We start from the raw sequence: 16,085 nt of genomic DNA, 5'->3' as shown, positions 1-16,085 counted from the left end.
CATGAACAGCAGGCTGAACTGATGTTATTGGCTGGGTGTAGCTGAGTCTGTAGTACGTGATTAGTCTCACATCATTAATATCCACCAATGTAAAAATGACAGATAACCTAAGCTGTAGTTAAAGTCAAGTTTGATGCTTGGGCTTAAGCTGTTTCTATCTAAAACGACAATGAAATAAAAAATCTGAAATTGTTGGACAGATCCATTACATTGTCTTTCTCTTTCTCAGTCTGAGGGTGTTTTAACTTCAGTTGAGGAGAAGAATGTGGAGCTCAACCCCTCTAAAGCTCATGGTTGGTATTTTGGTCATTTTCACTACACTGACCTCTACATATCATCTCTAATTCATGCTACATCAACATTATTGTCTCTCTGTCTGTCTGTTAAAAGGTGGCGTGCAAGTCGTGCACGTGAAGAGTGACATACCAGATGGACAGATTCCCAACACTCCTGCACATACATACATCACTGTGTCTGGTAAGAGATATGTAGCCATTTCGTTTTGCTGATGATCCATTCTAGGTATACATTGTTAAAGAGATACATTATAACTGCATCTAAAAAAATTATTTCTTCATTCACATCTACCCATCACTCAGTTCTGTGTTGGGATACCTCCAAAATGGGTGGATGGATAGATAGATATAATTATATAGCTAAAGAGTTAGATGCAGGGTAAGTCCATCCATGGAGCGTACCACAGCCACACTGTAGATGTGGCTAACACTGGCTACGTTTACATGCACAGATTGCCAGTCCGATGGAACCCATCCCTATTACAGATTGAGACGTTTAGAAAAGCTCTGCTCAACAATCTGACGGAAATCTGTTTACATGCTCACTACAAGTAATTAAATCCAAAATTTCACGTAGTGTAGACGTTGCCGTGACAACCAGCACCGCGTGAGCCCAGTTAGAACGAGACCAGCAGCAGTGAGCAGTGCTTGTGTTTTCGATTGCTTTAAATTCATGGCAGACTTAGGAAAATGTACTTCGCACGTGCTTATTAAAGACGAGCGAGAGGAAGGCGTGATGATCTGAGACACGTTATCTGCACGTCCGTGCCACCGCCATCTTTTAAAGATCAAAGCATAAACTCAAAAAGAGCAAGAATGGCTGCAGGTGTTTATTCCAGTCAGGCCATACACTTGATTTCGCTTGTTTAATCAGTTGGTCTCAGTCTTCAAGCAATGGATTAGTTGTATTAGATGTGCTCCTGCTTGGTTAAAACCAGCCCTTTGCTAAGAAGATTGGTGATGTGAGGAATATGGATTGAACACTTCAAAGTCCAAAGTAGAAGAACCACAGAGAGTGGTGAAACACAAGTCTACGATGTGGGATGTTGATCCAGACAGATAAAAAAAAAATGACATATATGCAAATGTAGCAATGTTATCGAAAGGAAAAAGGAGGTAGTAGAACTCTAAATATTAAGCATTGAAAAAGAAACTGAACATGGAAGGCTATAAACAAGGTTGTCCCATTGGCTACATGAGCAAGATCCATGATTTAGCTGATTTAGCTGGTGGATTGGCTTCAACAGACTCCAGGAAAGACAACATTGATTTCTGTCCATAAAACTACAGAATATTTATCAGGTTCTTACATTTGCGCTCTCATTTGCTGTCCATCAGGTCAGGAGGTGAGTCAGACAATCGAGCAGGCCATCAGTGGTGACTTCATGGGGCGTCTGATTGTGCAACCTGGTGGCTGTGGAGAGCAGACCATGATCTACATGACCCTGCCCCTCATTGCCACGCACTACCTGGACACCACCAAGCAGTGGGAGAAAGTTGGAATGGATCGTCGTGCCGAAGCTGTCAAACACATCCAGACAGGTGAGAAAACTCTTCCCTAGCACTTCGCTGACTGCAAGGCATACTTTACATTCATTTTCTTGGGAGTTTTCCAAAATTAGGCACCAGATTAAGACAAAAATGACTAGAAACAGCAGATGTTATGCCGGCACATAGCGTACTTTTTGCTTCATGTTAGCTTAAAGGGCATCAGAGACTATGAATATGCTAAATAGGTGATGGCATTTTAATGATGTCTGGCAGTGTTTGCACAACATCTGTGTATAAATGATGGCCAGGCCTTAGACGTAGGTGTGGGTGATATGGCAAAAATACAGTATCATGGTACTGGATAACATTTCATGAGTGTTTAATTCCTAAAATAAAAAAGTGACGACCAGACCATGTTCCGCATGTACTGCGTAACATTTGCTTTTAATGTGCTTAAAATGATTTGGGCACTAAAGACACCACTCTGCTGACGGGCCAATCTAGGACTGCACTCTCTAATTATACAACCATGCTGTGGAAACTCATGCAGAATGTGGCTTGGCATAGTTATGTTGAAATAAGCATGGACATCCTTGAAAAAGACGTCATCTAAAAGGCAAGTCTTGCTCTGAAATGTGTATATATCTGTCTGCATTAATGGTGCCTTCACAGATGTACAGGTTAACTACTAATATCCCCCCATACCATAACAGACCCTCGCTTTTCAACTTTCAGTGCTGGTGACAATCTGGATAGACCTGTTCTTCTTTGGCCTTCAGTAGACGATGCCTGTTCTTTCCAAAGTCAACCTCTAATTTGTCTCGTTAGACCACAATGCATTTTTGCATTGTGCATTAGTCCACTGCAGATGAGCTCAGAGCCCAGAAAAGTTGGCTGTATTTCTGGATGTTGTTGACCTATGGCTTCTGCTGTGCCTAGGTCATGGGCATCCAGTTGTTTTTGACCTTTATGCACAGAGATTTCTTTAAATTCCCTTAATGGATTGATAATATCATGTGCTGTTCAATTTAAAATACCTAACATCTTTGCTTTGTGTCTCAATCCATCCTTGCTCATAAAATACTAGACATTTCCTGTGTGCTCCTTTTATACCCAAGCATGACTGCATGACCTGGAAGGTGTTGCAGGGATTAAATTACACTTAGAAATAAGTTAATAAGACAACTTTAAACGTATGTACTGTTTTCATTTAAAAACAGGTCAATTGTGGATTTAGAAGTCAATGCTTTTGCATTTCACATGTTGCAACATTTTTGGAGGTTTGAAAATTTATAATTGTCCACCAAAGCTCTAGAGAATCTGAAGCTGATTAACAGCAACTGTAATTATTTCATGCCACCGAGACTTGATGCCTCTCTCTCTGCTCTTAGGTTATGAACGAGAGCTGACTTACCGTAAAGATGATGGATCCTATGCTGCATGGCTACACAGACCGAGCAGCACATGGTAAAAACATACATGCATGAGAACCACTCCCCCTCTGCTCGCTGAATAATTATCCATGCTCTTCACTAATTCATGGTCTGTGTTTCCTGTTTGTTCATCTTGGTGGTGAAGGCTGACGGCGTACGTGGCCAAAGTCTTTGCAATGGCCAGTAGCCTCATTCCCATTCAGGAGCATGTTCTCTGCAGCGCTATTAAGTGGCTGGTTCTGAATGGACAGATGCCGGATGGCATGTTCAAAGAAAGCGCACCTGTAGTTCATGGGGAGATGGTCGTAAGTTAAAATTGGCTTTTGCTTTTGGCTCAACGCATCTTCTTGAATGGATCTCTTGAAGCTCAAAACTCAGTTCACTCAACTCCAGTGTTTCAGTGCAGGCTTTTCTCTGTTATTCCAGGGAGATGTGCGAGGAAAGGATGCAGACGCATCTCTGACAGCATTCGTCCTGATTGCCATGCAAGAAGGAAGTGAACTTTGTACCAAGGCGGTCCCTGTAAGTCAAACCTGATGCATGAAAACAGATCAGCTCATGCTATACGCAAAAAGCATGTATTTGTGAGAGGTGTTATATACTCCTGGGCAAAGAAATGGGAAAACATCATGCATTTTACTGATAGATTTGGCTTGGTCAGAGCCCAGATTTAGACCCTGTAGAGAACATTTGGTCTGTTTGAAACAGTCAAATGCTGAATGGAAAAATGTTTTGTTTAAAAATTTACACACAGACCTTGAACATTTAAAGAATCAAAAAGACTTTCTAGAATATAGAGGTTTCTACATTTAGACATAAATTTGACCCAACCCCCAAAGTCATAACAGTAGATAAAGACAACCAAATGAAACAAGTCATTAATATTAGTCATGGTCACTTATTTATTGAGGAAAATGATCCAGTATTACAGATCTGTGAGTGTGTGAACCTTCCAGACTAGCAGATGATTTGAAGGTGAAATTAGAGTCAGGTTTTTTCAAGCAATAGGATGGGACCTGGGCGTGAGTGATCACCCTGTTTTATTTAAAGAACAGGGATCCAGCACAGTTTAGTTCTTACAAAACATGGCAAGGTTGCAAAGAGAAAGCTGCAGCTCTCCATATTTAAAAAAAAAAAAAAAAAAAAAAAAAAAAAAACACACACACAACACACCACCCATTGCTGCCCACCTGCAGTTTGCTAAAGACCACATGGACAAGAACAATGTTGCACTTATATATTACATTGTATTGCATTGTGTATTGTAGTTTATTGTACTGCATGGCAGAGTTCTGTATTCAACTCTGTTCCTTTTTTTCTCAGTATCTACAGTGACTTTTTGTTTCTAGCAGCATCTGAGCTCAGGACCGTCTTTCTCTCTAACCTATTGGTATCTAGCAAAGATACTTTCTCTAGACTAACAAAGCACTTCTTGTAAGTCTCTCTGGATAAGAGTGTCTGCTAAATGCTGTAAACGTAAACAATGTTTTGCGGCCCACTGAGATCAAAATAGATCTTTTTGGTTTAAGTTGGAGTGCAGTGTTTTACCCATCTATGAAACTGTGGTGGTAGTATCATAATTTGGGTCTGGTTTGCTGGATCTGGGCCTGGATGGCTTGCCATCATTAATGAAGTAATTAACTCAGACCAGCAAATTCTAAAGAAATTTGTCAGGACATCTGCCTGGGAGCTGAAAGTCAAGAGAACGCGAGTCCTACAGCAAAACAGTGACCCTAAGCACACAAGTCGTTCTACCAAAGAGCATTAAAAGAACAAAGTTCATGTTTTGGAAATGGCCGAGTCAAAGTCCTGACCTTAATCCAATAGAAATGTTGTGGAAGGACCTGAAGCAGCAGTTCACAGGAGGAAACCCACCAACATGGAGTTGAAGATGTTTTGCGCAGAGGGGCTAAAACTCCATCAAAAACCAGGGTCAGAGTCAAAAACAGTGCAGAGGTCAAAACACTGGAAAATTCCAGAACCAGCAAAAGCACCAAAGGGAGATCCAGAAGCAGAGCCAACGAGTCAAGGCAAGCCAAAAACATCAGCAGGGAGAAGACAAGGCTTGGTATGCAGGTACACTGGCAATACTTCACACTGAGTCAGTGCACTGGAGGTCCTGAAATAGTCAGGTGAAATGAGCTGCAGGTGAGGGGTCAGGGTGCAACGAGGGAGAATGTCAGTATTTGATGCTGACCTCTGGTGGCGCGGACGGGTATCACACCTGACAACTGGTGGTTATTGCTGCACAAGTGGGTCACAGCAGATACTGAAAGCAATAGTTCACATGCTTTTACCATCACATATATGAAGTATTGCATAATTCTCCTCAAAAATAAATGCCTCACATTTTTGTCTCTCTTTCTTTTTTCTTATTCACTTAGAGTCTTCCAGAGAGCACGAAGAAGGCCATTGATTATCTAGAACGTAGACTTCCCACTTTGACCAATCCTTATGCTGTTGCTATGACGTCCTATGCCATGGCCAACGCTGGCACATTCGACAAAGAGTTCCTGATGAAGTATTCCTCTGGAGGTCAGTGACGCTCACATTCAAACGAATGAAATCTTTTTGGCAGGTGAAAATGAAGGGCTCAAGAATTTATTATTTTTTCTCATGCACAGACGGTGCCTATTGGCAAGTCGCTGGAGCACATCACTTCTCCCTGGAAGCCACAGCCTATGCCCTGCTGGCCCTGGTAAAGGCGAAGCAGTTAGACGAAGCAGGGAAAGCCGTGCACTGGCTCAACAGGCAGACCAGTCCTTATGGAAGTGGCGGCACCACACAGGTAGGCCTTATTCATGCAAGACACACCCTGATACCACATGTAGGGGCTAATCTTAAATTGAAATTGAAACCACTTTCAGAGGAATTCAGTTTAGGGATGCACCTGTAATGAGTGAGTCATTCACAATGAGACCCAATTCCAGATGAATTTAATAGAAAGGCGATGAACAATTCAAGAATCAAGCACCAGCATGAATCTTCTCAAAGAATGCGATGCAACGAATGCCAAAAATCACAATCCAAAGTCAAACAACGTCAAAAAAAGATTAAAAAAAATTCCAAAAACCCAAAATAAACATGAAACTGCTGCTCAGATTTGAGAGAAGTTGCAAGCAAGACTTCGAAGCTAAGCACAGTCCTTACTAATCAGCAGCGGATTCCATTGATTTACATTAAAAGTAAAGTATCCTTTTTCCTTCTCATGTAAAGAGAAAATAGATTTTGTTCCAACAGCAGAGATATTAAAAATAAAACATTAGAAATTTTAAAAAAGAAAACAGACAAGAACGTACACTAAAATTCCTTTAGTTTCAAAACTGATTCAATTCTATTTAACTACAGAGGTTGAAGAACTGACATTTAATCTCACCTCTGCATATTATTTGTCGCCCAGGCAACTATCATGGTCTTCCAATCTGTGGCTGAGTACTACAAGCAAGTGAAGAAGCTTCAGGATGCAGACTTGGATGTGGAGCTGGCTGTGAGTGGACGAACCAGTAAAAGCAGATGGATTTTCAAAAGGGACTCGTCACACCTCACCCGTTCAGACAAGGTTAAACATGCTCCTTAATTTGACCTGATTATTTAGTTATTATTATTTGTTCATTTTGATGTGTTTTTGATTGTTTTTATTTTTCGATTCAATGTGATTTGTGACCAATGCTGAAAATCTGTGTGAATGTTAATAAAAGTTTAAGCCTTTTCAGAAGGAGAAGAATATTTCTGCATGCGCCAGATTTTATTCGAAAAGATTTTTGTGTCTTAATCGTGAAAAAATTAAGACTGAATTAAATACTTTTGTGTCTGTGCACCTACAGGTTCAGCTCAAGCAGGAATTCAATATTACTGCTAAGGGAAGTGGTGTGGGATCTCTCAAAGTAAGTATTCACACATGCTACACTATGTGGTCAAAAGTATGTGGACATGTGTTTTTGCCACAATGATTGCTAACAAGTAGACCAAATTATGCATATGGCCATGCAATCGTCATAACCTCTGGCAGAAGAATGGGTTCGTACTGATGAGCTCAGTGACCTTAAACATGGCACTGTCATAGGATGCCACATCTGCCACAAGTCAGTTTGTGAAATGTATGCCCTGCTAGATCTGCCCTAGACAAGTGTAAGTACTATTATTATGAATCAGAAGCATCTCAGTCCAACAATAGCTCAGACACAAAGCAGTGGATCATGCAGACCCACAGAGTGGGACCACAAAGCACTGAAGCACATACTTCATAATAAAGCTATGACTTTATTGACTTCATAACGTAATAAAGCTGCATGAGGCTGTACATTACTGTGATTTTATCACATGAAGAGTGTTCTTAAACTTAAACTCCCTTCTGTGTAATGATCACACTAGCGTACAGCTTTAAGTGGATTATCACTTTTATGAAATGGTGGCCAACATGAAATATGATATACAAAATTATTTCAGAAAATAATTTATTATTAAAAATAATTTACAGAAAGACGTATCCTGCCAGGAAATGTAGTTCCCTTAGAGTATGGTGTTGTTGCCAAGTGACCATGGACCACTAAATGAGGAGAATGTTCGGTTACCCATTACTGTACACCGCTGTCATTTCATTTTTTATTTTTTTTTCATATAACAATGAGTGTATGATAACAGCACTGTTTAATACTAAAACTTTTACCTTTTAAGTACTTTTTGGTCCCCAAATGATCACCACGAATCTTATTTAGCAGCAATCCAGTGGCACCCCTCTCCTCACGCTGGGGCTGAACCTCAAATGGCTCCCTGCTCCCTACATAGTGCACTACTTAGGAGTTTAAATACTGGATCCTGCAGCCCAGCAGTGAATTATGGAGCTAAGAAATAGTCATCTGGGTCTCAGACACATCCACACTCGATAAATGATGCACTGTTTTGCTGTAGAGCCTAGAATTTCTAAACTTTCATAGCTAGAACACTGTTTAGGGAGTACAGAGCTGTTTTGGATTCAGCCTGGGTTTGACTACTTCTGACTGAAACACGAACATTTGAAGTATGTAAGACATACAAGTGACATATTTTAGACTTTTATACTGCCACTTTACAGTAAATCAAGCCATAACTTTAATTCAAGCCTGTGATATTAAGGATGGAGCTGTTTATGCTGTTGGCTCCTTTACCCTGTTAGCCAGACCAGCCTGGTTCTAGTTAAGAACATAAGTTGCCAGCCCCTCAGTTTAAAAAAAAAAAAGTTCTTACTCTTGGTGGTCCTTGGGCATTGGAGTTAAAAATTATTCCACTAACAACACAAAGGTTTTTCATGCCCTGGTGCAGTAATACACAGTTCAGTTGTAAGGAATTCACAGGTGTGCGTATATTTTGGATGTTACAATGGCTTTGAACACAACTCAACCAATCAGATTTTAGGACCAGAACTCTCCTTTTTATAATAGTCATCATTTGCCACAGTCCATTGCCTTATCCATATTAAAACCCAAGGATTGTCCAGCTCATCTGAGTGATATCCGTGTGGTGGTTGAACGTCCAAATACTTTTGTATGTGTGTGTGTGTGTGTGTGTGTGTGTGTGTGTGTGTGTATGTATATATATATATATATATATATATATATATATATATATATATATATATATATAAATAAATAATATGTATACACACACACACAAAAGTATTTGGACACTTGACCATCATATATATATATATATATATATATATATATATATATATATATATATATATACTGTTTTCTTATTTGTTGTATATTGGTTAATTCATAATACATATCCTCCTTATAGGTAGTAACATACTACTATGCCAGACCCACTGAGAAGGAAAGTGACTGCAAAATGTTTGATCTTACTGTTAAGATGGAAAGACAACGTGATGGTAAGTCATCACGACCCAAATGTGTCTTTATGTGCAAATTTAATCCTAATTATGGCCCAGAACTAAGTGGTTTCCTTATATTTTACTAAAAAAATTGATTTAATCTCTTTTCAGTATCATATCAAGGGGCTAAAGAAAGTTACTTGGTCACCATTGACACCTTGTGAGTATACTGACAAATGTATAGCATGTGTACAAACTTCACTGCTCTTATACTGAAAAAAATCAGATATTTTAGATCATGTCGTCACTGAGGGTACGTTTTACCTTGATCACAATGCATGAATGAAATATTCTGCTTGTTTTTATCCATCTGCACAGCTATAAGAGTCAAACCAGAGATGCCACTATGTCTATTTTGGATATCGGCCTTTTGACAGGATTTGTGGTGGATGAACGTGACCTCACGGAAGTAAGCGAATATCTGGCAGATGGTATATCATTAACATTTTAAAACCTAGTTGCAACGTAAGAGTAAGCTTTTAATATTTAGAAACAATTTTTTTATTTAGAAACGAATAAAAATGTGATGGAATTGAACAGAATATGTACCGTTCTTTCACATGTTAGAGAAAGAAATGAGTTACTCATTGTTCATTGCTCATTTTTTCTTATGTCCACAACAGCTGACGACCGGGAGCGACAGATATGTTCAAAAGTTTGAGATGAATAAACAGCTTTCAGAGCGAGGCTCCCTCATCCTCTACCTAGATAAGGTACATATGGAGACCCACTCATCGCCAGTCACATTTTTTCCCCTTGCTTCAATCCACGATTGTTTTCTAATGTTGGTCGGAGCCCATGAATAACTAAAGAGTGTCTACAAGCACTGCATGTAACATTTTTACATATGTTCCTCTATTCTAGCATGCTCCCTCAATCTACATTGACAAAACACATTATCAGTGTGTAAAATGTGTTGCTGCTTCTCACCAGGTGTCTCGTGGGGTGGTAGACAGGATTGCTTTCAGAGTGCACAAGATCACCGAAGTGGCTATGCTTCAACCTGCTGGCATCACTGTGTACGAGTACTACTCTCCAGGTAAGTTAACCGTAGGTGCACACACTCATGCATTGTGATCGCAAGCCTATAAAGTCGCATGCTTTCTGCCGCTTCGTATGGACTGACGCTGATGTTCCACTAATGAAGGTGACCTTATGACATTTTATAATCAGTTTCATGACTCGTGGAAGACGATTTGTCACAGTTCTAGCTATGGTGATGTGCGAGTCTCCAGAATGCTGCCACCATTTAAGGTGGAACAGGAACATTCAAATAAAAAGCTGGTGAATAAAAAGCAAACTTCAGCCTTGTCCTTTTGTGAACCTAAATATAAGATATCCTCTATGTTTTGGAGCTTACTGCCAAGTAGTAGACCGGACATCATACGTTTAAGAGGTGTTCATTGTTTATTTAACAAATGCGTGTTTCACAGTGAAATATCGGTGTGTCTGCCAAAGCGCTCAACGTGCCTCTTACGAACCAAAGCTCATCAAAGTTGTCCGTCTGTTTCACGCCTCACCGCTTTACTGGCCAGTCACAGGCTTTGCCTCATAGCGTCTTCATCTGTGGAGTTCGCCCAGCTGCCACGTGCACAACGAAACCTCTGCGTGACATCATTGGTTGTTCGATTTCTCTGCAATTATGTCATATTGTTCGCTGGAGCCAGGTGAATGTCATTCGGCAATAAGTATACTGGGGCCTTTACAGGGCCAGCAAGTAAGCGTTATGGTTCAGAGACATTGATTCAATGAGTAGCTAACTTCATTATATAATCACAGAGAGGAAAACATGCTTGAATATCAAACACAAGACACAGTTACTCACCTGGCATTTGACTAACATTAGTTGCTATAACACCAAACAACAAACCATAGCAGGTAAAGGCTAATTACAGGCTAGGGCTTCTAACTTTTTACAGCACTAGGGGTCAACATCTTGCTCTTGATTTTTTTTGCACAGAATTTTTTCTTTACCACAGTGAACTACTACTACTGGCTAACTATGTAAAAAAGCCTACAGGAGCTACCACAGTCCACCTACTATTAGGAGATACAGTAGTGCCCCCTAATGCTGTGTTTACAGAGTCTTTCCAAGTCTTTTTACATGACTCACAGTTCATACCCCTAAAACATGGGGTAGGGGTCAAAATAAGAAATGAGATTGGGCCCAACTTTCAAGTGAGAGCGCCTAAGGAACCTGCGCCACCCCACAGTTATGCCACAACACGTACAGCAAATACATATTCACAGCAATGAATGTTTGTGCTTTCACAGAGGCCCGCTGTGTGAAGTTCTACCACCCAATGAAGAAAGATGGAGCTCTGAACAGACTGTGCAATGATCAGGAGGGTCTGTGCCAATGCGCTGAAGGTACGGGTGTTTACAGCTAAGCTGCCAACACTAAGCTACCAAAATTCAGAATTCAGTAACAAAGTTTGGGCCTCTTATTCTTTAGAAATCTGTTAAAGGGGACTGACCTATTTGTCATTTCATTTAATAGACAGCCACTTTAAGTCCAAACTTAAATTGAAAGTTTGTACTTTGACCTAACGTTTAAACACTTGATATCTTCCGACACAGAAAACTGCAGTGTACAAAAGAAAGATAAAATTCCAGAAAAAGATCGGGAGAAAAGGGCTTGCGAAGCTGGCATGGATTACGGTAAATGACACATACAGAGTTTCACCACACTCAACTTCACACAGCTGAAATCTCATATTTCTCCTGTTGAGATTGTTGTAAGCTTAATTTAAGTTTATTTACCCCATTTCTAGACATATCTTACTTGTTTTAAGTAATGTCACTATATTGGCAGATACATTTCCTTGTTTTAAGAACTGTGCTTGAAATCAGCTAAATTTTCTGCCGGTACACGGAGATCATTTTACTTACCAAAATTACTAAAAACAAGTGAAACATGTCTAGAAGTAAGCTAGATAATCGTACCAGTGCACAACCATCTCAAAATGCGAAATAGTAGATTTATTGACGAGATTGAAGATCCTATCCTTTGGCAAGACACCCGTTTTTTTTTTGCTGTGCACCGTCCACTGACATTTTACAAGCGATATGAGCAATCACTGAACTAATCAAGTGCTTATGTGTGCATTTTACAGTTTACAGAGTCAAAGTTCTGAAGACTGACCTGAGCCCATACACAGACTACTACACCATGAAGATTGAACAGGTTCTGAAAGAAGGTATGACTTCTGTTCATCTGTGCATTGTCAGTTGGCGTGACCATCACTAACAGTGTGTCTCATAAATATCCCACAGATAAACCACTGTGTCCCTTAAACCAGGAAAACTTAAGATATATTGGGAATGAAATGGCAGTAAAGAGCACAAATATGAAACACCTAATGAGTGTTTGTAGGCGGAGGGTGTTAGAAGTGTAACAGGGCATCGTAACTTTATGATATCACAATGCAAAGCTGTGAAAATGTGCATTGTGGAGATGTGACGTGCTTCATGGGGAACAGACATTATGTTAATTATGCCATCTAACGCATTTGCATTGGTTTTACCACATTGTTTGCTTTAGTGAGGAGTATATTGGTGATACAGTTTTCATACCCTGCTTCCAACATTTAGTCTTGTCGATACAGTATATAGCAGGCATACCCCCTGTTCTCTCCTGAGCATCTCTGATTTGACGGAAACCACTGTTAATGATCAACAAGTAGGCATCTGGGTGCACCCTACCAGAGTAAAGTAACCAGGGAGGGGGGAGGGCTCATGCTATGCAGACCCTCACTCTCAAATGACTCTGCTTTTTTCCTGAAATGGCTTTATATAGCACCAAAATAGTGTTCTGCTTTTGTTACAAGTTGGACATTAGAACTATACCAGAACTAGTTTTGATACTACATATCACCCTTTTTTAAAAGGTTCTACATAGAACCATATACAACACATTCTCCGTCAATCTGAAGAACCATTTCATCATGCAAAGAACCGTTTAATTATGCATTCTATATAGAACCATTGGGCGTCATTCACCAACCATTCTTAAGAAGAAATTTCTTCTTAAAACCCACTAACACAGTTTTCTCAAACACTCTGACATTCCCTAATGTTTTCTTATTTGGGATTTGTTCTTAAGTAAGAACAGAGTTTACACACACTCAAGAGCATAAAGGTGCGAACAGTTCTGTTGTCATGAATCAGACATAGACCTTTTCATAGGACCTTTCTTAAGAACCCAAACTTAGGAAGTTATTGGTAAATGAGGCCCAGTGCCTTTACAAAAGAACCCCCGAAGAACCGCTTTAGACTTAATACACTTAATAGTGTATAAATTCTAGGGATTTTGAGGGGTGTCTTTACTAATGTGTATGTTTTTCAGTGTGTAATATATATTTTTTTGTGTGTGTAGGCACTGATGCAGGTGTGGAAGGACAAGAGAGAAGCTTCATGGGTCACGCTAACTGCAGAGAATCTTTTAGCTTTGAGGAAGGCAAGATATACCTCATCATGGGCCGAAGTGTGGACCTACCAAGGATAGGCGGAAGGTATTTTTTTGAGCATTTGGTTTACACATGTGCTAGTGAATGTCTTCACCTTTGAAGTCTACAGCTATAAAATTAATTTAAAACTACCCCGTTGAAGCCTATGTTAAGAAAAGAGTAGCATGGATCCTTCCATACTAAATAATGTAGACCAGTTTGAAACCTGCTTTACTGAGACCTTTTTAAGTAAAGTCGTATAAAAAATTCCAAGCCATTAAATGCATATCTAATATCAAACAAGTTATATGAGAAGTTTCAGTCAGGTTTCAGGTTTTCGTTCTAACCAGAATACTGAAACAGCATTGGTTCATGTTATGAATGACATCAGGCTGAGCACCAATGCACACAATCCTTCTGTTCTTGTTTTATTAGATATTAGTGCAGCTTTTTATGCTGTTCACCACAAGATTTTAATCAAAAATCTTGAATGCTGGGTCGGCCGCCCAGGCACAGCTGTATGATGGTTTAAATCATATTTAAGTAATAGACAATTCATGGTTTCAATTGGAAACCATTCATCGGAATGACTTGGCATTTCTTGTGGAGTCCCTCAAGGTTCAATTTTAGGGCCTTTGTTTTTCTCGTTGTACATGCTATTTCTAGGCCATGTCATTTGGAAACACAATGTAAATTTTCATCGCTGTGCAGATGACACGCAGATATACATTTCCATTCCTTCTGATGATCAAGACTCTGTAGATAGACTAACCAGCTGTGTGCCATGTATTTTTCAGTGGAAGTCACAACATTTCTACAGGTCTTTATGGCTCCAAGACATGAAAATAACTGAAATACGGATTGTTGGTACAAAATGCTTTATGAGAAACTTGGTTCTTTAGCTTCTTATACCAAACCTGAAGTACGAAACCTGAGTGTGATCTTAGACTCTGAGCTCTGTTTTATCCTACATGGAAACACAGTCACTAATGTAGATTTCTACCATTTGAGAAATATCACTAAAGTTTAGTCTTTGCTATCTTAGAGCGACGCAGTGAAATGTATTCATGCATTAGTTACAGCAGAGTTGATCACTGTATTGATCTTCTTACTACACTTCCTAAGAAACCTATACATCCCTTACACCTCGTACAAAATGCATCAGCGCACATTCTAACAAAGACAAAACAGAGAGAATCAGAACACTCCCTCTTTAAAAGAACTGCAATGGCCTCCATGTATTGTTCAGGATGGATTTTAAAGTTTTTAGTTTTTAAGGCTCTAAAAGACCACAAAGTACTACTTACATCACAGAGTATCTATCTGTTTGTTCCAGCATGTGATCTTAGATCTGCAGATACTGACCTTCTACAAACACCTTCTGTTAAATACAGAAAACATGGAGAGGCCTTGTTCAGTTATTCTTCTAAACAGTGGCATGCAAATCCACCTTAGACACTTTTCAAAAATCTGTATAATTACAGCATTCAAATGTGAACAGAGCCATTAAGAGTGGTTTACCGAGTCAGAACTGTTCACAGTGGCGGTGATGGGAATTGAAAATATTATAGTAAGTGGATACAAATGCTCCGATCTGATGCCTGTGCCATTGTTTTATGATAGTTTTGAGAGGGATTTTTTTTTTTGCTATTACTTACATACACTATACCATTTCATACAAACACTTGATGACAAATGTAGATTCATTAGTCTTTTTGAAAAGGAAATTAAATCGCTATATTAGCGCTATAGATATTACAACCCTGGCTTCTATCACCACTACTGTAAAGAAATCATCAAAACACACTGAATGACTCTGTTTACATCTAAATCAATAGAGTTATGTAAACATTTTCAATGGATTTTTTTCTTACTGAAGTTACTGAATATAAAATTGTACTAGTCTATGAGTTTTGTATGCGTATAGCATTTTTACTGCATGTGATGTATGTGTGGGGGGTCTTCATTGTTGTCATATTTGTTACCAGGCTGCTGTACATCCTGGGCGAGCAGACATGGATTGAATACTGGCCCACAAGCCAAGAAGGTCAGACTGCAAAATACAAAGAACAATATGTGGGTATCACTGGACTGGCTCAGACTCTCCTTACTTTTGGATGCACTACATAAACACCACTTATACTGATGCCAATGCCATTTAATAAATAACTGTTTTCTTTAAGCTCAGTTTTGCTTTTACTCTCCCTGTGAGTCCAAACTCAATATAAACATTTATTCCAAAAAGGTTCTAAAACATTCTGTGGTGTCTCGCTTGCAGCAGATCATCAAATAAACTATAAACTATGTTTGTTTTTTGTGTGGGTTTCTTGTATTCTGTTAAGTCTCTATCATAATCTGTCGAATTAGCTGTACAGCAGAAGGCTGCAAAAAAATGGTATCTTGTTGGGTGAAACCATCATAAATATTCGATATATATCTAATAGTTCTTTCTTTGAGATGGTTGTGCACTTATTAGATATCTAAAAAAACTGGAGGCATTGTTTTCTATTACCCAGTTTTGTTAGTACATTACACATTATTAGAT

At 39.3% G+C, this 16,085-nt stretch overlaps 1 protein-coding gene across 1 annotated transcript in view; it reads left to right on the top strand.

Annotated features, from left to right (window-relative positions):
* LOC108411293 (complement C3-like) overlaps positions 1-15,846 on the top strand; it is a 31,730-nt gene extending 15,884 nt beyond the window's left edge. The window contains exons 22-41 of the mRNA XM_017682786.2: positions 230-293; positions 391-477; positions 1,635-1,838; positions 3,179-3,254; positions 3,366-3,525; positions 3,647-3,742; positions 5,605-5,755; positions 5,845-6,008; positions 6,621-6,779; positions 7,045-7,104; positions 8,999-9,089; positions 9,204-9,252; positions 9,411-9,501; positions 9,716-9,805; positions 10,026-10,131; positions 11,367-11,462; positions 11,673-11,753; positions 12,209-12,292; positions 13,471-13,606; positions 15,529-15,846. Of these exons, the coding sequence (XP_017538275.1) occupies positions 230-293; positions 391-477; positions 1,635-1,838; positions 3,179-3,254; positions 3,366-3,525; positions 3,647-3,742; positions 5,605-5,755; positions 5,845-6,008; positions 6,621-6,779; positions 7,045-7,104; positions 8,999-9,089; positions 9,204-9,252; positions 9,411-9,501; positions 9,716-9,805; positions 10,026-10,131; positions 11,367-11,462; positions 11,673-11,753; positions 12,209-12,292; positions 13,471-13,606; positions 15,529-15,670 (2,187 nt within the window). The 3' untranslated portion in view covers positions 15,671-15,846. The remainder of the gene's footprint in view (positions 1-229; positions 294-390; positions 478-1,634; positions 1,839-3,178; positions 3,255-3,365; positions 3,526-3,646; positions 3,743-5,604; positions 5,756-5,844; positions 6,009-6,620; positions 6,780-7,044; positions 7,105-8,998; positions 9,090-9,203; positions 9,253-9,410; positions 9,502-9,715; positions 9,806-10,025; positions 10,132-11,366; positions 11,463-11,672; positions 11,754-12,208; positions 12,293-13,470; positions 13,607-15,528) is intronic.
* The last annotated feature ends 239 nt before the right edge of the window (positions 15,847-16,085 follow it).

The sequence above is a fragment of the Pygocentrus nattereri genome, chromosome 12 (assembly GCF_015220715.1).
Source record: "Pygocentrus nattereri isolate fPygNat1 chromosome 12, fPygNat1.pri, whole genome shotgun sequence".
Classification (NCBI taxonomy): Eukaryota; Metazoa; Chordata; class Actinopteri; order Characiformes; family Serrasalmidae; genus Pygocentrus; species Pygocentrus nattereri.
This window is presented reverse-complemented; position numbering and strand designations above follow the sequence as displayed.